Source organism: Haemorhous mexicanus, chromosome 1 (genome assembly GCF_027477595.1).
Source record: "Haemorhous mexicanus isolate bHaeMex1 chromosome 1, bHaeMex1.pri, whole genome shotgun sequence".
In the NCBI taxonomy this organism is placed as follows: Eukaryota; Metazoa; Chordata; class Aves; order Passeriformes; family Fringillidae; genus Haemorhous; species Haemorhous mexicanus.
This window is the reverse complement of record NC_082341.1, coordinates 122,248,341-122,274,151: the sequence shown is the minus strand read 5'-3', so window position 1 is coordinate 122,274,151 and position 25,811 is coordinate 122,248,341. Positions and strand designations below refer to the sequence as shown.

Below are 25,811 nucleotides of genomic sequence, written 5' to 3'. Positions count from 1 at the left end.
TAAGACTGGTTCCAAGAGTGAAGGGGAGGGAAAAAGAAACGTGGAGCTTTTTTTCAGAAACTACACTCATTCCTCCACATTCTATCTCCTAGACTGTGTTGTCTGAAGCATGGATGAACAGTGGGAGAGAGCTTTTAACTTTTTTTTTTAACTAAAAAGCTTTTTTTCTTTTTAGGATAGTTTTTTTTTTAGCTGGCTGAGGCAGTGAAGTTCCCCAGACTGTGGCTTTTCTTTTTCTTGGAACTGTTCAAACCTGCTCTGGACTGAAAACCCAAAAGAGCACTGGGAGCTCGCATCTGTGGTCCACTGGAGCCTGGGCTGTGGCATTTTCCAACGCCAGAGGGACTGAGAAGAGACCGAGTGAGCTGAGTCACACTGCACAACTTTCTGAATTTGCCATCTCTTCAGAACAGCGAGAGGTTTTATTGTTCAATATTATTCATTTTTTATGCTTGTGAATACTTTGCTGGTTAAATAAACAGTTTTTCCTACTTTTCTCCAAGGAAATCTTTTTCCTGAACCAGTTGGGGGAGGAGCCACTTGAATTTGCTTTCTAGAGGGACTCCATTCAGAGGTTTTCTCCTAAATTTGCCCTAAGCCAATACACATGGTCTGCCTGAAGAGGGAATATTCCTGCTTCTAATCCACAGGGTAATTTCAGGCTACATTAGACGGTGCATAACACATTTCACACAAATATTTACTAAGGGATGACTAAGGTGATAGTATTTACATATCTCTTACTGGCTCACAACTGTTTGTATTCCCACACTGACCTCCTTAAGAGAGAATCTATACCTTCTGCACGTTTCATTTACAGCAAAAGTAATTGAAAAATTATTTTGCCTCTTGCTGCTGTGTATAATATGGGGAAATAGCATTTCCTAGGATTGCTACACAATGCTCCCTTTATATTAAGGAGTCCCTAAATGGAGGAAGTGACTTTTAGCAATTATCTCAGCAGTAAAATAATATACATGAGATAACAAACTAACACCTGTTACCAAATCAGCTACTAGACATGAAGAAGGAATAATGTAATAGAACCTTGTTTGTTCTTACCAGCCACAACCTTTGGTCTGATATCTGATTCCTGTGTTTTGTACAACCTTTGTAGGTGCCTGGGCTAAAGCTTCACATGTGCCATCAGACAGATGTGACCAAAGATCAGACTGGCAAGACAGAAAAGGCCCAGAATCAGAGACACTCTGCAGTCATACCAGAATGAGCAGAAGCAACCCATGAAGAAGGAAGGTCACTTTATCAATTATATAAATGAGGCTGAACTCAACTCACCATTTGGTGGGTGAAATTTTTAAATTATGCATTTTGGGAATTCAACACAAATATGACATCAGTGGTTGAAGACTAACTTAGTTTCCATATTTTCTGCTGGGCACTACACCTCAGGAAATATTGTAGAGGACCAAGAGCACAATGGCAATGATCACAGACTTGGCAATTGTGACTGAAAGTCACAAGTGGAAGAATGAGTACAGGTAATCTGGAGAAGAAAGGCTATTTAAAACTACTATATGATAGTAGTTTTAAATATGTGGAAAAAAAAAATAGAGAGAAATGGAAAAAAAATTTCTGTGGTGAAATGAATGAAAAAAGTGGGAGGAAAATGTTCTTCAATTTTAGTAAAAGACATTTAGGTTGGAAAACTTTCTATCTATAAGAATTTTTAACTAGGAAGACTGGAAATGCTGGCATAGCCAGACTTTGCAGAACAGATTGCATGAACAACTATAAAAGATGTCAAACATTACTTGATCTTGCCTTAGTGCAAAAGCAAGACCCAGTGATCTCTTTGAAATACCACAGAACATTTTTCACTTATTCAGTAATGTCTTATTAAACAAATATTATATGCTAAATAAACAAATATTAAATTACCAAAGGAAGCATTATTAGCAGCAGTAATTTTTTTCCAGCAAACATATGTAGTGCTGAACCATACTTACAAACATTGCAGACTAGAAAAGGATAAACTGAGAGCAGATTTTTGTTTCCATGGCCATATGTCAAGGTCAGTTGTTTATTTACCTGTTTTCCCCGGCAGCTATATCTGCTGTAAATTAACCCCACAGACTGCTTTCTCATTGGAAAAAGATACAAAGAAGATAATAGGTCAATGTCCATTCATTGCTTTTTCTTAGATATTTCATAAACATCTATTTCTTAGATATTTCATAAACACCAAAGGCTTTCTAGAATTCTGGGAGCTTGAGCAATGTTTTGACACATATGTCTTTTTCTGAAATGCATGAAGTGTGTCAAGAAGCTAAAAGCAAAATGTGTACATGGTGTGTGATAACAGGAGGAAAGAACTAAGCCCTCCAAGGCTGTAGGTGCTAATTACTGCCTGTATGCCTCCCTGACCTACTGATGGGTTAGTTGATGGTGGTAAAAAGGGTCTAAGCAAAGCAAATAATTCCTTGTGCATTTCTGAAATTTGTTGTTTCTTTGGAGGTGCCTTTCAAAAAAGGCCCCAGAGAGCTCTTTGCAGAAAGGCAACAAGAAAACAGGGTAGGGGTGGTTGGTATTAACTCCAGAGCTAATATAGAAGAGGAAGGTGCAAAAAAAATGGGAGCAGGATTAGGAGAGCTGTGTGGCTGGGCCTGGCAGGGTGGGCTCCTTGCAGAGAAAGTACAGGACACCATGGGGTTCATTCTCATTCCTACAAACTAACACATGGGGCATTTCAGACTACAAAAAAATTACAAGTAAAAATTGGACAACTCATATTTTAGTACTTCATATCTGGTCAAAGTAGAGTCCCTACATGCAACCACAAGACAACTCTCTTCTTTGCTAGTTTTTCTTTCCTGCTGTTGCCATAAATGTTCTTTTTTCCCTTGAATGTTAACCTGGGCAGCCCATGAAGTCCCCTAACACTGGGCATGGAGGAAAACAAGGACCAAACCAAAATATCCTATGGAGTGTTAGAGAAGACAAGTGCTGTGGAAGCCATGGCTGTGTTGTCTGCTTAGGGAAGTTCTAGGTATTTGTATATTTTTCCATACCTGTCCCATTTTGAGCAGTAGGTGGTAGCAGGTGGAGTAAGGAGTCTGAGAGCTCAGAAGGACAGGAAGACAACTAGAATGCTGCTGATGCCATAGTGCTCACCAACCATCTCTTTTAACCCTTTAAACAATAATGTCAATATCACACTGTGCTGAAATCAGTCTCCTCTTTGGGCCTCCAAGGCAGGCAAGCTGGCAAGCCAGGTATTGTGGGGCACCCATGAGAAGGCATGGTCACTGCACCTCACTTCTGGGCTGGGACTCACCAAGGCTTGCTAACAAGAAGGGCAAACCTGAAGTTTTCAAAGCAAGTGTGACAATGTTCATGGAGATGACATCCTGTAGCCAGATCCAGAAATTATTTATGAAAGAAAAACATGTCAATGAAAAGAAATCCTACCTCATCAACAGGAAATTGGAAGTTCTGACACATCTTTATTCCCACAAAGAAATTTTCCTCTTGAATTCCTGAGAGATTTAAGGGTTTTGGCATTTCATCTTAATAGTCCTCTTCTCTATTACAGTCTTTTATCATATAACTAGACAACTGGGCTTAAAGCACAGGGCTGAATAACCCATTTCCAGCTAATAATTATAATTTGTATGATTCAAATGCTGTGTCTAATATTTATTTATGTGGAAGATTTCCTGAACAACTTTCTGTATTAAAAGCACAAAGATCACAATCTATTCACACAAGATTTGTAAATGAATGTGAGAGAAAACAATTTATAGTTACTTATGGCTAGTAGCTGGGCTTTCTAAATATTCTCTCCAATTTAACAGACCCAGGCTGTGAATGCACAATCATAGATATTAATAGTGGAAAAAGAACCAGAAAATCCTCTTTAGCTGAATACTGTTGTCCTCTCTCTTTGTGATGTAGTTCCTAACAAAAAGCCATGAGGAATTTCTACGCTGTCTGTGCATTCCTTTGATGCTTTGTACTCGCCCAGTTCCAAATCTTCAGCATTGCTTTGAGTATGTCTGCTCAGCTGAAACTATGTTAATGACAGCAGGTTTTTTACTGCTTACTGAGATTGATGCTTTCTTTGAAGGCTCCTTGCTCATTTAAATCTTTGCCTGGTAGTTAAAAAGCAGTAGTACGTGCCTGTGTGACAGGCATCACTGTTCTGTCTGCTTCACACCACGGTCTCGCTGTAAATCATCACTCACAGACAAGACACTACTAAAACTTGAGTGAATGAATGTTCAGAGAAAATCAAAATGCCAATTAGGAAATGACAAATACAATGTGTTCTTATTTATTCAGGATTATAACTTCCAAGATAAATTCATTTCAGTATCTAAACCATGAGGGGGTTTTGTCACTAAGTTATCCAGAAGAAGATCTGGTAAATCTCTGATTACTACTGACCATGTCTTGTGCCTGCATGACAGTAGCCCATCATCAGGCAAAGAGAGTGCTGAAAGCAATGACCCGCTCTCTCTTAAACAGACTACTTATTTTCTGAAATTTATCACTGGAGAAAGCTTAAACATAGTGCCCAAGCAATTACTCACTGCAGAAACAAAAATAACTAAGAGTGGGAAAAAATACCTCACAGTATTGTGTGGTGCATACAAGGAGCCTGGCCAGTGCTGTATGGAGCACGCTTCTTCCAGGGCTGTCTTATTTCACTCACAGGCAGATGAGGGTGTTTCTTTTTGCTAAGCACCAGCATTGTGCTTACCTGGACAAGTACAAACAGAATCGCTCATCCAACGCATTTATATAAAGAGTTCAGTCTGGGAGGTGCTCATCACCTTCTGAAGTTCTTTAGCAGTTTTTACAAAATCAGAAAGATGAGAGAAAAATTACCAAAGACACTACAAAGGAAGAAAACAATGATAATCTAATTTGCCCTAGATTGTACAGTACATGTCACCAGAGCAGCAACTAGCAATTCTTCTTAATCTTTGCATCCTTTTTTTTTTTTTTTTTTGAGAAAGAGTAAACAGCAGTCTTAAATATGAACAGGAATGAGACAGCCCAGTGTCAATTGCTGTCTACATAAATGCAAAGAAGAACAGTGAAGAGAATTGGGGTATTTCAAAGTTGGTATTTAATTAGTAATGCTCTTTCACTTGAGTTCAGACACACTAACTGGAGCTAACACTTAACCTAGAAATGTCAGGCTGGGTTAGGCATGCACGACATTTCAGGTACTGATATAGAAAGGTGCTTAACACCAACTCTGAAGGATGGATCAAAATTCGTACAAGATATAGAGCATCTGTACTTTCATATACTTTGGGCATGTACTGCTTAGAGTCAGCTTACATGTCTTCTCTAAAGAGCACACCTGATGTTAGAAGCATCTTCATACATTTTTCACTTTTCTGCCTTCTCTCTGAGTCCTTGCTTACCTTGCCTCCTCACTTCACCAGCAAAAGCATGAGGCAATGCCTTCTGATCACTCCTGGAGGAGCTGCTCTAAGTGAACAATTTGCTGGGCCTTTGCAACTGACCTCTGGTGTCAGTGCAAGACAACCCTAAGGGATGTAGCCTGCTCTGAATTAACACAGAATTATAGAATCATTAGGGTTGGAAAAGGCCTTTAAGATCACCAAGGCCAACCACTGCCTCGGCACAGCCAGGCCCACAACTAGACCATCTCCTGAAGCACCACAGCTACATGTTTTTTTCAAACACTTTTCTGGGCACCCTGTTCCAATACTTGACCATTGGGATTTTTTTCCTAATATCTACTCCAATCTAATAATAATAATAATGATCAAAGGATAATCAGAGAATGTTTAAGAGTAGTTACTGAAACAGGATTCCACCATATTTCTGTGTAGTCAAGAGAGCAAAAATACTGGACTTCCCCTAATCTCTTCCTTCCTGCAGACTTCAAACTCTTGCTCTACAACAAAGATCTCCTTGTTTTTTCTAATTGGTACAGTGGAATATTTTATCTCAGTCTCATTCTCAGAAAAGTTTTGACAGCTGAGCTAATTGAGCTTCAGGCATTATCATACGAGGGAAAATTTTAGGCACAATGTCTCAAATTTGGTAGAATTATATGAGAGTGGAAGATATTTTGTAAAGCTAGGCAGCCTTAATGACAATCAAGGGATTGACCAGGGATGTGGCTACACTAGCCAGCAGTGCAGCCCAACAGGCACAGAACTGTATAGTCAAACAGCTGGACCTGAGAATCTCATACCCTAGCTCCACACATACCAGGTTCTTCTGGTTAGGTTTGCCTTTAACTTACAGACTGGCTCTGGTCTGATCCATCAGCTGAATGCCTTTTTCAGGTTCTCATGCCTCATGTGTCCTTCAGGATTACTCTTCCAGTCCAGATTCATGCAGAAGGAATCCAGATCATGTACATGGAGATGTCTCCCTGATGTGAACCCCAGCAGAACAAGCTGGTGTGGTTGAGATGTGTCTTGTAAAAGCCAACTCTCCTCAGAAATGAAACACTCACATAAATACATGGTACCAGTACTAAAGGTATTATTGCAGGAGCTATATCGAGGTTGTACACCAAATGCTTTCCTCTTCCCTCTTTCCTCTGCATAAGCTGGTGCTAATGATTTTTGCCTATGTCCACTCTTCAGAGTGACACAATTGATGAGCAGAAGAGAGAAATGTCCAAACAGGAACATCAATGAATTAGCCCTCAGTTCAGAACAACTGACAAATGAGAAAAAAAGTCCTAAAGTTGACAGGTAAGAGAAAAGTGGGAAGGGAGCAAATGCCTTGCTCTGCAAAGAGAGTAAATTAGTCTACTTAATGAATAAAGGTGAATTATAGTAAGGTCAGTGGGGGAAACATTGAAATTACTCACAGTTGAAAGATATTACTAATAAATTTGACTTGAGCATAGTCCATGTGATAATATCAGAAATGAAATGAAAGATCCACTTCAGGAACAGGGCAGCATTGCAGACCATAAGGCTCACAAAGTTGCCAGCTGGCATTCTTAAAGCCATTGTACTGATAAAAACCCAACCAATAAAGTCTAACTTGATTTTTTTTGTATTTTTTTTTATTTGTCTCCTTTACCTTTCATTAGGATTATTGTTCAGTGTGAACTACTCATTTAAAAAGTACTAATCCATAGAGCTCAGCTGATGCTGCCTCAGGTGGCAATGCAAAGCAGTTCCTACCTTACATCCTCTCCAATATAGGCTGCATGTATTGGCTTTGAGAATTTGGTGGTCATAGCCTAGTTCTTCCTGAGTTACATCCCAAAATACTGTGTGTAACTGTCCAGAGAATAGGCATATGTGATACAGAGCCATGCTGTTAGAAGTATTAAGTAGCAAGTAAAACATTAGGGTTTAATTTGAACTAACATGGTGCACATTATGAAATCTCCACATGCTGGAAGAAAGAGTAAATCCTCTGTGGTTTACTCATAAATATTTAAAGGATTATCCAGTCCTTTGTGTAGTGAATAGCCAAATGCATTCTGATGTAAACCAGCCCAGCTCCTGTGTTTATATTGTCTGTCTGATAGAACACAATTACAAACACTTTTTTCATTTTCAGATTTCTACTTGAGCTCCTTCAAGCACCTAGAATTTGAACTTGGCAATGTAAGACTGCAAATGCCCAGGGACCTGGCATCATATAGATTAGAAGTGCATGTATTCTTCAAGGACAAAACTATATACTGTATATTTTATATTCACATAAATGTGTTCTGTAAGGGCAAATCAATATATTATAAATGTACATCCTATATTTTTGCTCCTGGTAGGGAATTCTGCCACCAAGTAGAGCAAATCCAAAAACAACTAAACTCTACACTTTCAAAAAAGGAATACTGCATTTGCTTTTTATTACTGTATTTTATGTTCAGAATTAATATGGCTCAGGTGTAGGCTTTGAGTTTCAATTTAACATATTCATAACTGGGGCAATTGGCAAGGTCTGCTATTTCTGACTGATGTAAATAGTGAAGCTCAGCCCCAAATGTGTCTTGTCTTTTCATATTTTTTTTCTGCTTGCTCCCTAGTATTCAGTTTATTTGCTGTTGAAAGTTCTCTTTTATCAGAAAATCATAAACTGAGCCAGGGACTGAAATGCTGATTTCAGCCACAAATTAGAAACTGAAAAATAAGAGATGAAAGCAGTGAGAAAAGGAGCCTGTACTGTGCAGATGTACTTTCATTTTCAAGAGCCTCTGTTTCCTCAAATGAAAGGCAATTTGACAAAAAAAAAAAAAGAAAAAAAAAAAAAAGGGTTAATTCACCATGGAAATGTGCGAAACTTTTCAAGGCAAAGTCTTTGCATATGCTAAAGGCACAGATGATGTTCCATGTAAAGCATTACTTTTATCCTTATTGTTTTGAATATGTTGGATCATAAGAATGGACACACTGCAACTGCCACTTCAAAGCCCTACAGATAATCCCACATCCCACTTGCTTTGTTTGCATATTTAATTTTGCTCAAGTAAAAGCCAAATCAAAGCTCATACTATCTCATCTGAAAATTTTCTGTACAACCTTCCTCATCAGCTCAGCTCATCTAAACCAGGCTAAGTTACAAAGATTCCAACTCATTTGAGGATGTTTCTATTTACTGTGTCTCTTTCCCTCACTTTTCATGATAAAGTGCTTCAATTCCTCACTGAGTGGAAGTCATCAATCTCCACCTTGCTCAAAAATTCTTCCTCTGTAGATCAGGGGGCTTCTAATCTGTGGAGCAGGTGTTGGTGTTGAAGCAGGGGCAGCCAGAGGAAGGTAATTGTTTCTGATGCATGAGACAGTCATAGTCAATCAGCCCGCATTGCAGGTGTCAACAAAAGCAAGGTCAGACTCCAAGTTGCAGGACATTTTTGCCTGTTCTGATCCATGAGACTGAAAAATGGGGGGAGAGCAGGCAGTCTGTCCCCAGGTTTCCTATCACCTGTCTGCAGGCTTTGTGGGACGATGTGGTGCCTGAGGTGACTTTCTCCAAAGAGGAAAGAAATAGCTGCAATTGTAAAAGGCCTTCATTCAATGAAAAAACGTTTCCAGATGACAGGGAGCAGAGAAGTCCAGCATCTCTTCATCGGGCAGTTTTCTTCATTCCCACCATGAAGTCTTTGAATCTCTGTTCAGGCTCTAAAGGAGACTCCAAAACATAGAGCTTGGCTGCTGAAAGCCTTTCAACCCCAAGAAAGAGGTCGAGAATATTAATATGAAAGCAAAAGAGCTGGTTTGGAAGGGTTTAAAGATCAAGAACTTTTCAATGTCATTTCTACTCAAAGCATTTCAAACAGCAAAAGATATTCAAGTTAGGAGAGCTTTAAGTGAATAAAGCCTTTTTTCTGGATTACATTATTTCCTCATATGACTTGATATACAGTTAAATCTGTAATTAGAAATAAATATATCATGATGATACTCCTTTGGTCTTTCATGAAATCTGGCACCCTGCATAGCTAATGTGTAGATTCACTCCTTTTTACCAGAAGAAATACTCTTTTCATTCCCTCTGTACAACCCTACAAAGAATTGAGTGTCTAGAAACACACTATCTATTGCAGTGAGTGCTGTAGGTTCAACAAAATTGCTAGGAAACATGTGAGAATCCTGGAAACTGCAAAGTCTACACAATCTTCTCCTTATTTATTGTTTCCTACATAAATTCTTTATCAATGAGCACCTAGGGAATTTTTTTTCACTTGCATCAGCTTTAGAATTCTATATTTCCATTTATTACCATGTAATTATTTCTGGTGAAAAAGGTGGTGTGTTTTAGTGGTGTTAGTTTACAATATTTTAATAAAAATGCATTATTCCTCTATGAAAAAGAAAAATCCCACATCAGCTATTTTCAAGCAGTACCTCTAGACTGAAACTAACAGACCAAAGGAGAAAACACCAGTAACTATAAAATATTCTTAGCCTGGAGGTATGAGAATCTGCCAATTTCAGATCATGAAGAAGCAAGCACCTACGAGATTACAACCTTATTTATCCTTTTTACTTACAGACCTCCTGCGGAGTCCCATATCCATTGTCTGTGGACAAAACCCACAAATCATTAAAGTAAGAAGATTTTCTGAAAGACTTAAAACCAAAAGCAAACACCTAACTTTTTCAGGCACTCTATTACAAGAGTAAATTGGACACCCCCCCATGTTTGATAAAGGAGCTGAAGAGTTTGTCTGAAATTGCAGCCATGCTACAAGGCAGTCGTGTTCCTGTGAAACTGAGTACATTTCCTCAGGAATTCCTGGTGGTGAAGTATGAATTCTCATTAATGTGGGGCTGTTTGTAATCTCACAACTGGCCAGTGAAGCCTCTTTATAGTGGACAATGAACACCAGCAAGCAGTGTGGAAAAAGGGGTAGGAGGAATCAGAAAGACCAACACAGTCCCAAACCCTTAACAGCTTTTGTGACTGCACAAACACCACAGAAATGTCCCATTTGTGATGCTGAATCACAGAAAAACCAAGAAACTCCACAGCACTCTTGCTTCCATGGACAACACGGCAGGAGTAAATAAAACGAGCCAAGGCACAATCCCAGCCGCCTCAAGGTAAATGGTGTATCTGCCATGGCTCACACCTCAGCACCTATGTTTTCCTTGTCTCTCTCCCAACACAGACAAAACAGGGTGGGCTCGTGTGCCCAGGCTCCTGGGCACAATCCCTGACCTGTGCTGGGTCCACCACTGATGGTCAGTGAAGCTTTTGATACTGTCTATCACAGTATCCTTCAGGACAAAAGGAGAGAGAGCACACAGCTGGACTCTATGACCCTATGAAAAACACGACAGTAATATGCACACACAATGAGAAAAACAGAGGGTGATGCTCCAACTCAATTTCCGGCCCTGTTGGGTTCATCAGTCCAGACAGGGCTACAGAAACTCTGCAATGCACACCGAGTGTGTTGTCAGCATGAAGATATCCTGCTAATATATGTATGACTGATGGAGAAAGCAGAGCATTGGAGGGGAATGGCAAAATGTTCTTTCTAGGACTTTCATTATACATTTTAGCTGCCAGCGGAAAGATGTGGAGATTAAAAATATTCTGAAGTCTTTTGTGCTTTTTTCCTTGGTATCTAATGACTTCAAGCATATTGTAATTAGATAAGATTAGGGAAAGTATTAGTAGTACTATTGTTAATGATATATCATATGATAATATTAATATAATTGCACACTGTACCATATCAATACAATTTTATATTAATATTCTAGCTTTCATTAGAAAAAAATTCCATGGCTAAAAAAAGCAGACAAACTCTGGTATAACAAGCCCTGATTAAAGTATCATCTTTACATCACTATGTAGGATTTGCACAAGAAAATAAAAAAGCTAAGGCAAAAAAAATCTTATAATAGGAATATTTCTCAAGATAATCACTAATTTTTTAAATTATGTTTATTAAACTTTCTGCTTTTAAGGACCTGTCCCAGATTATCTATTGATAAATTGTACCACTTGTTAAAGCTTGGTAGCATGAGGCTGATACAGTCCACATGACCAGTGAGCAAGACAGCCCAGATAACAAGAATGATTTTTGAAGACTGAAGTGTGTTTAAATGAGGCTGCAGTTTGAGCCCACAAATGAGCATGCCCTAAAAATAACAAATGCAGCACAGATAGTTTTCTTTTCTTTTACAGTTCGGTTTTTGGTCAAGAATGACATTGATGGCTCACCTTCTGCTAACACAGGCAGCAAACTCACTGCATTCCACAAAAAAGGGGAAGTTAGAATGTGTGCTGAACTTGGTAGGTGCCCCTCCCTGCTTATGGCAGGTCAGAGGGAGCTAGGTGCCCTCCAAAAATAAGCACATGCAAAAGAAGAGAGAAATCAGCACCCGAGGCAAAAAAATTGCAACTGCACCTTCTAGCATAGCCTCTTATGTGTGAGATCGGTAGTGGGTAATCCCAGCACAGCATGGATTTCTGTAACTCACTCCCACTCTTGGTCATTTGTATCCATAACAAAACATGTAGCAAATTGATTTCAGCTGCCTAAAGCAATGACAGAGCCATGTCAGGGAAGGAAAATATGTCTCTCTTCATAGTTAAGCCAGATCTCACTGCAAAAGTGGTAAAGAAAATAAGAAAATGAAGTGGAGAAGTAAAGGAAGTGCAAAGCTTGCAGTCCAGTTGTGTTCTAAACTCAGCTTCTCTTTGGGCTGGTTTGGGGAGCACATCTTTATATGAGGTTACTGGTAGACTCATAGTCCCAGGAAGAGGAAAGGGAGAATAAGTAATAATGAAACACTTGGGTCTTTCCAGTTCACTCCTGCTTGCCAAGGTAAAAATCAGTATCCAGAGAGGGGAACTTGGCAATCCCTGACCATTAGTGGTAAGAGATACCAAGAAGATGAACTTTGTAAGAAAAACCTCAAGGCAATGATGAGGATATTTCACACAACCACAAGACTTCACTCTTAAAAACTCCTGAAGAACCCAGACTCTGGGAATCAGCATATTACTTGAATAAACACTCAAGCTGGTGTCTGGTATAATCGACCAGGATGTAACTTTAGTTTTCTGTGTTGATCTTTATATTTTAATTTACTATTAAAATATAATATTTTTATATTATGCATGTATGTGTGTGAAGATATCAGGTACATTATAAGTTAAGTAACGAGACAAAAATAAATTAAATAACTCATATGAAGAAATGGAAATTATCATGTTCTTTTAATAGGCTGTTTAATTACCTATCACTTTTTACTGTCATTCACAATGATTATCAATTAATCTACATAGCATTAATTTACATAGGAGGTAATGGAAAGTTACGCTAGAAAGTTTCACATCACTAAGAATGATTTCTTGAAAAATCTTTACTTATATTGTAGATTCAGACAGATCCAGCAGATGTCTTTCACCACACCTGATTTATTCAATTATCACTTTTAGACTAACATCAGCATTATGGAACAACACCATTATTCATCATTCTTATCCTTCCCTGGGGACGATTGTTTCAACTTAAGCCTTCTGCATGGGTGAAAAGAAATGAAATTTGCTTCTCAGACTTCTACTTTAACATGATTCTGTCCTTTAGCAATAGTTACTGACATCACATAAAAACTTACATACTGAAAGTAATTGACATCAGTCTCCCTTTCAAGACTTCTAAAAATCTTACCTATTTAACTCATAAACAAAACACAGCAAAGAAACACCTCATGCATTCATTTCACTCAGTGTCTACCTATTCTGAACTTCCAGAGTACAAAAAAATCCTTATAGTTACTTATTCCTGGACATACCCTCACACAACCTGTCCTTCTCATGTGTTTGTTGCTTTTCTCTCAATGGCAAGTCTTGCTTCTTTTGTTCTATAAAAGTGCATTAAAAGTGTCTAACTTGGGCAAGTTAGACAGCCACTGAAAAGTTTGAAATTAAAAAAGGCAAATTCACCAGGTAACTCTATGCATCTTACTACTGTAATATTGTAAAGCATCATTTCTTAGGTTTTTATCAACGTGCATCTTGACTGCACTCATGTACAAACTTTTTGTTAGTCTCTCTTGGTATATTGCAGTGGTACCCAAACTCTGCTCCTTGGTACCTTGTCTATAACCCCTCCCACTTTCTTTCCTCCCCCATGGAGCTGTTCACACACCTAATCTGTGAATGAGGAGTGTTGTGCCAGCCATCTCTTTTGGCAGGCTCAGAAGCAGCAGAAGAACTACGCCTGCATCACTACTGCAGCTCAGTGCCTTTCCCTACACGATGTGTCCAAGGATTTTGCATGAACTGGGCTCTTTCCATGCCCAGCACCTTCCACAGGAGAGCTGAGAGGAGATAAGTATTTATGGCAAAGGATGGAACAGTTCCTTAACAAGTCCACCATGCCCTGTAGTCAAATGTGTCACCAACATGGGTTCAACACGGGAAAGCACATCCTGAGCTAGACCTCACACTTCTGGTGGGATTCCCTGCTCTGCTTTGAAGAATAAAAGGGAAACAGTTACATTTTTAACAGTTTCCATAATACTAGATAGCAAACAAAGAATGGTCACAAGATGAGCAGATTTATTACAGAGTTTGGGCAAAAAGACGTAGCTACAAAAGCTATGAAGTCAACATTTGCAGAGCACAGGGCATTTAAAACTTACTCTGCACTGCAATCTTCCTGTATCAAAATCTATTTTCCTAGAAAACCTCATCTGTCTTTCTATGTGTAGTTCTGAGAGTGTAGTGGTTTTGGTTTGCCAATGTGAGATTTCCTGGCAAATACACCAATTAATGTGGTGGGTTCAATGTCGGCTAAATGTTATCACACGCTGCTAGATACTGTAGGGCAGCAGACAGAAGTGGGATTACAGAGAGGAGCTCTCAGCAGCTCCTCTCAGAAAAAAAAAATCACTTCTGTGGGTGGCTCCAATGGAAAACAAGCACAGAGAGCACGTAGCTCCATGATTGCATATGCGCCCTGACTTCCTTCCTCAGTGAAAATCAAATAATTTCCTCAAATCTTGAGGAGTATGGGTTGCTTCACTGCTTGTTTAGTGAAATCCTTCCCCTGGCATCTCTTATTTCCCTAGGAAAAAACAGAGAGCATTGCAAATCACTGGAGACTGCATTTGAGAGAAAAGAATTCTTTCTGCAGTCCAGTCACATTCAGGCAACAAATTTCAGTGGAAGAGCCAGGCTGTGGATTTAGCACATGATTAAAAGAAAAATGTCCTGTCAGTGGAAGCTCACACAGAGATGGGTTTTAATCAGTGGATATTTTTCCCCCATATAAGAAAGTCTGGGCACATAGGTATCAACTACAATATGCAGAAAGAATCATGCTGCTGAGCAGGAGTGAGCACACATTTATTGCTGTTAGGCTGAGTGAGATTGCAGTGGGAGGCTCACCTCTGGCTTGCCTGTGTCTTTTACACTATATGTGCAGGCTAAGGAATAAGTAAAATAGCAAAAAAACTTTACTTCAAATCATATCTGCATGTAAAAATCTGTTAGATAACTGTGTTCTTCAGAAATTAAAAAAGCATAACAACACAACCAAACCAAACCAAAAATCCAGTAAAGTCAAGCCTATCCAGAGCAGTCAATCACCACGTGAACTCCTAGCCCAGAGAAGAAGATAATTTCCTTGGTTGGTTTATCAACTTCACAGCTGGAGCAAACCTGATGCAGCAAAGCTCTTTGCACTGAATTGCAGCTTGGCAGAAAGGTACAAATTTTATTCCACCTTCCAAGTAAACTATCATGCACTGGTTCCCACAGGCAGCTGAAAGCCTGTGAGTGTCCTGAGAGGCATGAAGACAAATATGTTAGGAAACAATGTGCTCTGGCCTTCAGAATTTCCAGGATCTTTGGTGTCCCAGTAGCTCAACAAAGAGTTAAAGGCTTCCAATGATATAGTCAAGAAAATATCCCTAAAGTTCAAAGCAAATACTGCTTTCACTTTTCTTAATGAAAATGGTTTGATTTACGTGTTCTCTAAAAAAAGGTTTAGATTGGCAATCTCGGTTACACTTTATGCTCTTACAATTTCCAAATGCCTCGTGCAACATTCAGCATTCTGCTCAGCTCTAAAGACAGCATGTAGGCACACAAGTTTGCTGAGGCACTTTAACCTGTCTTTATCTCTTTCTCCTGCTTATTTGCAGAGGAACTCCCCTGCATTGGAATCAGTGATCACCATGTTTACTGTGCACTGTGATGCTCCAGTTCCCTGCTCAGTGCTAGTTCAGGTTAACTTCAGAAATCAAGTTCAGTGATGGAAACTAATCAAAATAAAGGCATCTAGCTGAGAAGTGCAGTAACTAAGTTGCAGACATTTAGTCTATGGCAATGTTTCTGCCATGGGTGTGGCAATTATGGGCAAAGGTTGAAGGGGGGTAACCAACTATTTCCCAAATCTCCCATTTACTTTCAGTTCTTCTGCATCATTTGCACTGAAACATTAATGAGCTCCATAAAAATTAAAATAAACAATAGTGTTTTATTTTACTATAAATACTTTTGTGTAAATAAAAGTATTTCAGAATTTCTCCACAGAATTTCACTAACATTTTTGACAATTCAGAAACTGGCACAGTAATTTTTGGTGTTGTGTAAAATGGCAAACAACTCTATAACAAGTACTAGAAAATATGGAGAACAATTAAGTTCCCATGTAGATTCACTGTCAAGGTGAGGGCACCTCTATATTTCTAATGCTTGAACTGTTGTGTGCTATTCCCTCAGTCTCAGTTAGCTCTGGTGCAGAAGTTGACCAAGATTTTTTGACAAATCTTTATCATAATAGTTAATCAATGAAAATGCAAGTAGCTATAATATTATGGTTTTCAGTTCCTTTCAAATGAGCTGCTTGAAAAAGCAGACATCTCTGGATTGACAACTCAGATGAAAAAAACCAGATTTATCTTGATCCTATCTCACATAGCAGTTTTATTAACCCAGACTGATAATTACACAAATATTCTTGTGTATTTTACTATCTACACACTACCATGAATAATGATGTCTAACTAAATTTAGCAAGAAAGGATAAAGGCTTTTCTAGAATATTAGTGCAGATACAGTCTCTCACTATTTTTCTTTCTCTTGGTTATACATTTATAACATTGAAGGCTTGTTAATGGCAAAGGTGAAATGGGCTGCATGTATCCCTGAACGAATATCACAAACAGTGGAAGAATTACACAAGGCATAGATTGTGATACAAACACAATGACACAACTACAACAAAGCATTGGAGGTAAATTCAAATTTGGACAAGCCTCTGCAGCCTCTTTGCAGTCTGTTTCAGAGATTGACAATGCCTCTGTAATATTGCCCAGGCTGACAAAACTATTCTGATTTTAGATAATCTGGGGATCTCACTAAACTTACTAATAAATCTGTGAGAAGCCAACAGCTCACCATAACTGTCTATTCACATGGCCAAGAGACAAGTGCTCCTGGCTATTTTTGGGTTTATTGTTGTTGTGACAATGATGATGATTATGATGATGGTTGTGATGAAGAACAGGCATATCTTTCATACCCTTTTCTGAAGAAATGCTGAAGTTCAGCTCTGCAGAGAATGAAAAAAGTTAATTTCCACATTACCTTGCAATTGTTTATTATGAAAAAGAAGAACAACTGTTTTCTAAATGAAAAATGTGGAAAGGGTGCAAACTAAAATTAAAGAAAATATGTAATACCTTGAGGGCAACTATATTTTACTCATGTAATTCCTGTAGCTCTTAACTCGAAATTATCCCATTCTTTTTTATCACATGTGAATATTGACTGGCTTTCTGAATCAATCACATGTCACTCAAGGAAATGGAATGAGAGCAAGGAACCTGTCTGAGCACTGGTGTCAGTCCCTACAGGGATTTTCTTTGGGGAACACCATACATTATATTCTTCCTTGCATTCTTTTCTGTCCAATTATAAAAATAGCAGGGCCATAACTAATGGGAAAATGCCCCAGAGGAGCCACATTATATATTGATATCATCAAACCTTTTGTTATATTTTAATGAATATGAACCAAAAGGCAGCTCTGGCTGACTGAAGGCAAGGGCAAAAGCTGCTTTGCAACCACTTTTGGAGTAATTCCTGGAGCTTTCCCAATGGCATAGAAAAGATCATCTAAACATCAGGGATAGAGGAAAAGCCATCCAAATCAACCCAAAAAGCATTCAAATTTATGGGTCAGTAGTAAAATCTTGGTCAATGACCTGAAATACATTAAGCCACTCCAGCATTGACCATGATCATAGTCTCTATAGCTCAGTAGTTACAGTGTTTCCCATGATTAATTATTTACACAGGACTCATAACCTCCATTTTAATGTCTGTTGTGCTAAATATCTTTTTAAATTAAATTTTATTTTTCTCTGATGATGAAAAAAAAAGAAAGCACTTAGGTCTACCAAATGTTCTAATTCTTAAGTCAAACAATCAACATTTGGCAGATTCTTTGAAGACAGCAGGGCAGAAATAATTCACAAAGCAAGACAATTGCATGGAGTCAGTATGAGGCACTGACTGGTGACAGATATTCAGAAATTAAGTCAGATCCTTGCTTATCATTTCCCTATGGATGTGATGCTTGTGTGAACTGGAGAGAAGAACAGAGATTAAGAACATCAGAGAACTGTGAGGAAAAAGTAAGAGGAATAGAGTCCTTACAAACAAGAGGATGCAATGACACAAATGATTTATTCTTATTCTTATTCTTCTTAATAATAATAGTAGTAGTAAAAATAACCTCAAAATATTTGAAATCATCATACCTGGTTACTTAAATCAGGATAACCCTGAAAACATATGGATGACAAGTCCAAGAATACTAACAAGTAGATTTTTAAAAGTGTTTAGCATCAATTTATATCAATAATTATGAATCTTTTGTGCAGGTAGTGACCATTTTTATAGAAAATGAAGCAAGAGCTTGGGCTGCATAGGGCAGACTTCTGCCAGCAGATGAAGGGAGGTGATCCTGCCCCTCTGCTCAGCACTGCTGAGACCTCACCTGCAGCCCTGGGTCCAGGTCTTGAATGGAGGGGGTAATGAGGATGAGACTCTTCTCAGTTGTTCCCAGCGCCAGGACCAGGGACAGTGGGTACAAACTGAAACACAGGATGTTCCCTCTGAACACCAGAAAACACTTTTTCAGTGTGAGGGTTATCAAGCCAAGGCAAAGGTTGCTCAGGGAGATTGTGGAGTCTCTCTCCTTGGAGATATTCAGAAGCTGTTTGGACACAGTCCTGGGGAGGCTGCTCTAGGGGCACCCAGCTAAGGGTCAGGGGGGTTGGATCAGATGACCTCCAGAGGTCCCTTCCCACCTCAACCCTTCTGTGTGATTTTTTGATACAGAGGTTGCAATTTTTCTACTAGTGATAGACATTTTACTGAGCATTCAGACACTGCTAGAAGCTGTTTTAGAATCCCATTGCCTCTTAAGGAAAGCATTCAACATTTATAAATTCATGAGTTGAAAGAAGCACGAGGAAGGCATCTTTTTGGGACATACACTTTAGCAGATGATGACTCTGCTCACAGGATCCCATTCCAAATTTGGCTACCAGGAGTGCTTTTTCTTATGTTTCTGATATTACAACTTCATCATATTCTGTAGAAAGTAATGTATTTTTCTATTTTAATGTATGTTTAGTGCTTGGCAGTGTATGTGATAAGCTATATGCCACTGACGATTTTACCTTAGGCAGATATGCCACTGCTTTTTACTTCACTATGGAAAAATTTCAGTATTGTTCATCTCCCTATATTACATCTTTGTTTGAATTTATACATGACTCTGCAAGAGAGGATTTGGGGTTTTTTGTGGCTATTCCTCCTCTGTAGGTCCAGCAGGCAGCCTGAGGGTTACAATAATTGACACTCATGAGAGGCAACAGATGCACATCAACAAAGTAAACCAGAAGCTTCCTTCAAAGTATCCTGAATTTGCACCAACATGCCAAAGAGCTTGCATGTTTTGCATGTTTTTAGGCTTAGGGTTTTCACTTTGCATCCCCCATCCTTCAGTGGTCTAGATTTTAGGTTATCCTACTAAACCTTGATGAGAATGGAAGGAAAGGTAACTTCACCTTGTCCAATGCAGCAGTGAATGAAAATAACATGTCCTGGCCCAGAAGCAAGTAGTTGTGTCAGCCCATTGCTCTGCCAAAATTTATTAATTTTGCTTCTTCAGCACTGATCAAGTCATGTGGCTGCTAATTCCAGAGTTAGCACAGTGAACCCTGGCTTGGGGCTTCGAGCTGCACTGGGTTAATGTCATATTAGGCTCTGGGTCTAATGCAAATCTCTCTGCAATAACTTGGAGAACTTTTTAATATTCAGGCTATTAAAGCCAGTGTGTACCTGGCACTTAATACTCTCAGTGTGCATTATCTATTTTCAAATAACAAAAAAAATTGCATGAAGTGTCTTTCTCAAAGATGCTAAGCTGTTACCATTTTGACTGTATTATTAATTTGTTCCCTGAAAATTGAGGTTTCTGTAATGATGATCTGCCTTGCATTTTAAAGGTGTTGTGCAGAAGAATTTATTTATCAAAATAATATATATTATGCCCTACATCAAATAAATATAGATTTTAAACACAAAATTTAACTGTAATTATTCTTTACTATTAATTGCATCCCATTCTCTCATACTTCTCTTGATTCTCCCTCAATTTAAAGAAATGTTAAACATCTTCAACTACCAATCACTTAAATAGGCATGCAGAATCCAGATGAGATACAAAGTTACTGTTTTACTAATAAAAGTATATTTATAGAAACAACTATAAAGCAGATATAAAAATAGCTTCACTGGGTTAAAATTAAATAAATAGCTGTTAAGCCTATTTCCTGAAGTGAGGTTTAATGTAGTTGCAGCTGCAGCATTCTCTGCATATAAAACTCTTTATACCAGTTAAAAAAATAAAAATAAAAAGTCACCTTTCATAAAGGCTGCTAGTGAGTTATACATCTTGACAGGTATCCAGCACTTACTCCTCAGAGGTGTTTCTTCTTTCAGAGGCTCTAACTCCCTACCAAACGGAAATGCTTGCATTCCCAGTCATTTGGACAAAGCTTAGCATGATAAAATGATTTGTTATGCCAATGAGCTTTTTTTACACTGTAAAATGGTTTGTTACACTCCTATTGCTACATAAAAATGTTTTGAAAATTTAGTAGGTTGTAAGGTCCAAAAAGGAATAGTCTGCTTTTGAGTCTAGCTACCAGGAAAAGGTAAAAAGAATGATCTCATGATCTACATACAGTTCCCCAGTCCCTTGAAAAGACAACCTAAATGACCTTTTAACTAACAATCGAAATTGGTACTCCAATTAGGAGAAGAAGTTATGCATCCAAAATGGATGGGAACTTCCTTAAGCCAGTAGTAGTCAGAAAATAGAAGAAAACTGCAAATTATTTGATAATCCAGGTGGTGACTTCTGTATTGTGGCACGGTACATTAAACAAGCCTAAATTACAATTCAGAATGGAAACTGAAGTACAGATTGTTATCATAACATGTCACGGATGGTGTAGTGAGATAGTAAAACTGGAGGGAAACCTTACTTTTCATAAAATATTTTAATTTTAGCATTGTTTATATTAATCAAAGCACTGTCTGAAACAGGAAACTAGTTCACAATCATGCCTTAGAGGTTCCTGGCACATTTTAAATTTTCAATTTAATTAAAATTTTGAATTTTTATTTAATCCAGCACAGCAATCAGTCAATTCTTTAGAAAGGGAAGGCCAGTTACATCTTTCAATTTATAATTATTACAGAGTTTCTGTATTTTTAAATTTAATATTTTTTAGTTTTTATATATTAATTGTGTTTATTCTAATATTCTAATATAAATATTTCTATTCCTGCCATTTGAAAGAACCGTACTGCACTGATAAGTGCACAAGAAACTTCCTGTGATCAACAACCAGCTGTATTTAAAAATAATTTAAAAAATAATTTTAAATTAACTAGTGAGATTTATTCCACAGATGCCTTTCACTTTGCAAGTGGTAGTATAAACCAGATTGTTAGTAAAACAGCTTGAAATACAGAACAGACCATAAATATGCATCCCTTCTGGCTGCTCAGACCGGGTAGCTCACCTGTTTAGCAGGTGTGGACTGCAGACTGCACCTCTTCTCCCACTGTCTAACAAGCCCTGGTGGCCATGGTTATGACCATGAGCCAGGAGCATTTATGGTCTCAAAACAGGTCTGGATATCTGGGGTCATCAATCCCATGTGCAGCCAGTTGCACTGTGCTATGCACAGCTATGAAGAGAAAGAGCTACCACTTCTAAGAGATCACACACAGCTCATGCCAAACAACCTGTTAATCACAAGCAGAAGCAGCCAAGAGGAAAAACTGTGGCCAAGACTAGGTTGTTGCTCCCAAGTCAACTCATTGAGTCCCAGCACTTTCCTGCACTGTAGGCTTTTATACGAATTCTTGTAATTGCGTTTTTTGACTGGTGTGGCAACAAATCTGGACAATTGAGGTAGAGTGTTCTGATAATTCAGAGTTCAAGGAGAGAAAAAAATAACATGACTAAATAGGAACACATACTTTAATTCCTAATATTTTTCTGACCTTTTTCAAGGATTAATCCATAGCTGAGTCTGGGAAGAAACTTACCTACGTATCATGTAAAATACATTTACAATCAGGGCTGAATAAACGGCGTCATTGATTGTGAACTACAGAAAGGTTTAGCAAATTAATTTTGGGCAAATCTGCTTTGCTTGGCTCTGCATCTCAATAAATGAGAGCCAAGCACTCAAGTTAATTTCCACCTGTCTCAGCTGTGGCCAGAATGTGTACTAGGCCTGTACAGAGCTTGAAGAGATACAAGGAAAGAAAATAACAGTGCACATTTTAATAATGTGTATTTAATTCGCTAATTCAAAACACAATTAAAAATCTCTGTGGCCATTCACCACCGCCTACACCCCCTTTCCAGGACATGCAACAAGAGCAGGCCATGTATGAAAGGACTAATGGAATCCCAGTAGGAGAAGAACCGGGAACTTACGGAGAGGAGTATTTGGATAGCGCTGTGAATGACCTCCAGGTACTGGAAATCAATGATGCAGCCTGTCACGGAGACGTAGGAGTAATCCTCTAGGATGCCAGGGGAAGAAGGACGCACCACCCTTCGTATGCAGCCGGGCCCGTGCTCCCGCCACCAGGAGCGGTGCATGGAGATGTTAAAGGTCATGAGATCCGTTTCCTAGGAGAGGGAGGGGAAAAGTGTGAACACATTCAACTTTCCGTTTTTCAGGTAAAGAAAGGGGAAATAAAAGAACTTCTCTATTATAAGGGCAATGAGGAAATTATCCTTAATCGTCACCCCCGTAATTCTAGCATGAAAGTTAAGAATGTTAAAGTAGAGAGGAAATGGCAAATATTAGTTGATTATTTTGCAGTTGTGCACAGGAACTTCTGCCTGGCATAAGAACCATCCTACAGGTACTGTACAAACACATGTTCCCTTGGACTTACTGCCTGAAAAGCAATTTTAACATTACTCTATTAGAATGTCACTTAAGGACTCTTTTTTTTTTTCCAACAGACAATAGAACCAGTTTTACCCCATGGTACTGGAGACAACCTAAATGAAATTTACATCATCTTTGATGATTTCCATTTCCAGATTCAAATGTCTGATGCCAAGCACCCTGCTCTCTTTTCTTTCCTCTGCCTCTCATCCAGATTACGAAGTTCACAGCTTAGAGAAGGGACCTCCATTGGTGAACTGATCTGAGTTTAAAATAAAACCAGTAAGTTCTCTTCACTCAAATCATCTTCCAGATCAGATATTAAACCTACCCAGATGAGTACTGGTTGCACTCTAACCCACACAGAATGTATAATGTCTGTGCATTTTAGTAAACATCATGCCACTTCCACGTGGAGCAGTCAAAGTGACAAACTCCCTAATGTACTAAAGATTTTCTAAAAGCTTACCTATGAAGTACAAGCAGGAAAATTCATTTGAATTAAGAAAACATTTGGTTCTTCAGGTCACGTATAAAAAAAACACATGTATTAAAAAAATAAAAAAACCACTCAAGTTGAATGAATATCATTTAAATGTAAAAAACACCCAAGCCTCTTCACTGGAGATAAATGAGAGTTGAGTTATACTGATACTTTAAATAATTAATTCAGATTTATGTTCCCATGTTTCCCATTCTGAATTCCAAGTAAAAAAAGTCTGCAAAATTGTCAGCCATATGCCCACAAAATACCCCTGCCTTCCATACATGACAGTTTGTGAGCACTGCCATGACACCAATTTGCCCTTTGCATCCCACAAATATGTCCCGTCTGGGGCATTTACTTTTACCCTGACCGAAGAGAAATTCAATCCAGATTCCAGTTGCAGAAGTAGGTAATTTGTTATTTGTTATAAGTATATTATTATTTATTTGGTATTTATTGATCATTCGTTAATTGCCTTTATTCGGGCCACACCTGAGAATTAACATGGGAATTAAATCCTGCCATCCTAACTATATCCTGGTTATCAGTTAGAAATCTGCCTTTGTGATCTGCTGGCTTTTTCTCCACCACTTCTCTACCCTTTAAATACACAGTTGCTAGATTTCCAAATGCGTTATTTCGAGTTGATGAGGCATTTGTCTTTTGATTTTGCATGTCAGTCCTTGATACTGGTTTAGAAAATTTTCAGCTGCAACATGAAAACAGCTTGTGAAATAAGAAGCTGACAAACAACACAGTTTAATGAAAAAAAAAAAATCATAAATATAGTCACAAGAAACAGCCAGGGCGGGCTTTCTTTGTACAACAATGCCAGAGATTGCACAGCGTTATCAAGTGTTTTAAAGACTGTCAACTCAAAGAAATGCCAGTTGTCAAGCAGCACACACATATTCAATCTAACCTAGCTCAGAAGCCCTTTGCTGAGAAGGAATATGGATTGGTGGGTTAGGGACAAATATTGTGAGGTAACACTTTGTTATCACAACTGTGGGAATAAATTGTGATGTCCACGGTGTTGACATCACAGCTTCCTTTGCTCTTGAAGGTTTGTTTATCCTTTATTGTTTTTTGTATTTATGTTTTCAAAATTATAGTCTGTTACAATATTCATACTTGGCTAGTTCACAGCCATTACCAAAATTCCACTGGGAAACAGAAAATTTTTGCCAACATATGTAAAATGTTAGATTTTGGCATATGAACAGTACAAACAAACCCTTTTTAAATAAAATCTTACATTTCTGGAATACTGTTATGTGTGGCTCTTGATGGTTAAAAAAATTGCCTACTTGATGACCATATCCATGTTTCGAGGCTCCTAGTGATTCAGATAAGAAGGAAACAGCAAACCCCCACCCCCCCCCAAAAAAAAAGTATTTAGAGCACTTGCTACATTTTAAAAAAATAAATTCTCAGTCAGAAATTCTGGATAAAGTCTAAAAGAAGAGATTTTCATAATTACTTTTCACTTTGTGTATTACATCCTGAGCTCTCGAAGCAGGTAAAAGCAGATAATGATGGCCCAGCAAGGATCACTTTTAGCAATGCAAACAAAACCACTTGGTGCATTAGCTTGACCTCTGAAATATCACTTCACAAAATGGCAGCCATAAGCCATTCAAGCTGATAAATGTTAAGCTGCTAATCAATATAAGAAAGCCTGACAACAGAAAAATCAATTTTTACTTTCTTCTTTTTTTTTTTTAGCAGCTGAAACACTTCTCACTCACTGCTTGGAGAGTCTAAATCCGTAAAGTGAGCCAAATGCAACAAGCATTAAAAAAATTAACCTGTATCTTTATAGTCATTTACAGAACCATAGAAAATTCAAAGACTCTTTGCTGGGATGTACAGGTTTTAAATACCAGTGAACTCCTGAGAGTGTTTTGGTATTTGTAAATTTACAGCTTGGAAACTCTGAGCATGCTGGAAAAGCTGCTGCCCAAGTGGCTTATTTTCAGTTCTATGTTAAATGAAAGTTAGGAATTTTCAGAAAGTACAAGCAGATGCCTAAAGTTGTTCAATAGATCATTTACTATCTTCCAATTTTTCATATTAAAAAAATTTGTACAAAATGTTTAATCATCAGTGACAATTCAAATGCTTATTTCTTAGGAAAAAAAATGCTGCTGCTTCAAAGCACGAGACTCAAATTTCAGGCTCTGTACAAGGGAAACCAAGTTGTCCTAACTAACCCAGCTGGGATTCATTTAAAAGATGAAATTTCTATTGTGGATGTAAAATTGCTCTTTTCTGAGCATGTACCTTGGCTTTAATACCATACATCAGCAGATAAACTATACTTCCTCAGCTGATAACAACTCAGATAGACACCATGAACA

General features: G+C 38.2%; 1 protein-coding gene across 2 annotated transcripts in view; it reads right to left on the bottom strand.

Moving 5' to 3' along the window:
- Positions 1-25,811, bottom strand: part of NKAIN3 (sodium/potassium transporting ATPase interacting 3) — a 330,136-nt gene that overhangs the window by 65,253 nt on the left and 239,072 nt on the right. For both annotated transcript variants that reach the window (XM_059855788.1, XM_059855701.1), the window contains exon 4: positions 22,496-22,693. In XM_059855788.1, coding sequence (XP_059711771.1) covers positions 22,496-22,693 — 198 coding nt within the window. The remainder of the gene's footprint in view (positions 1-22,495; positions 22,694-25,811) is intronic.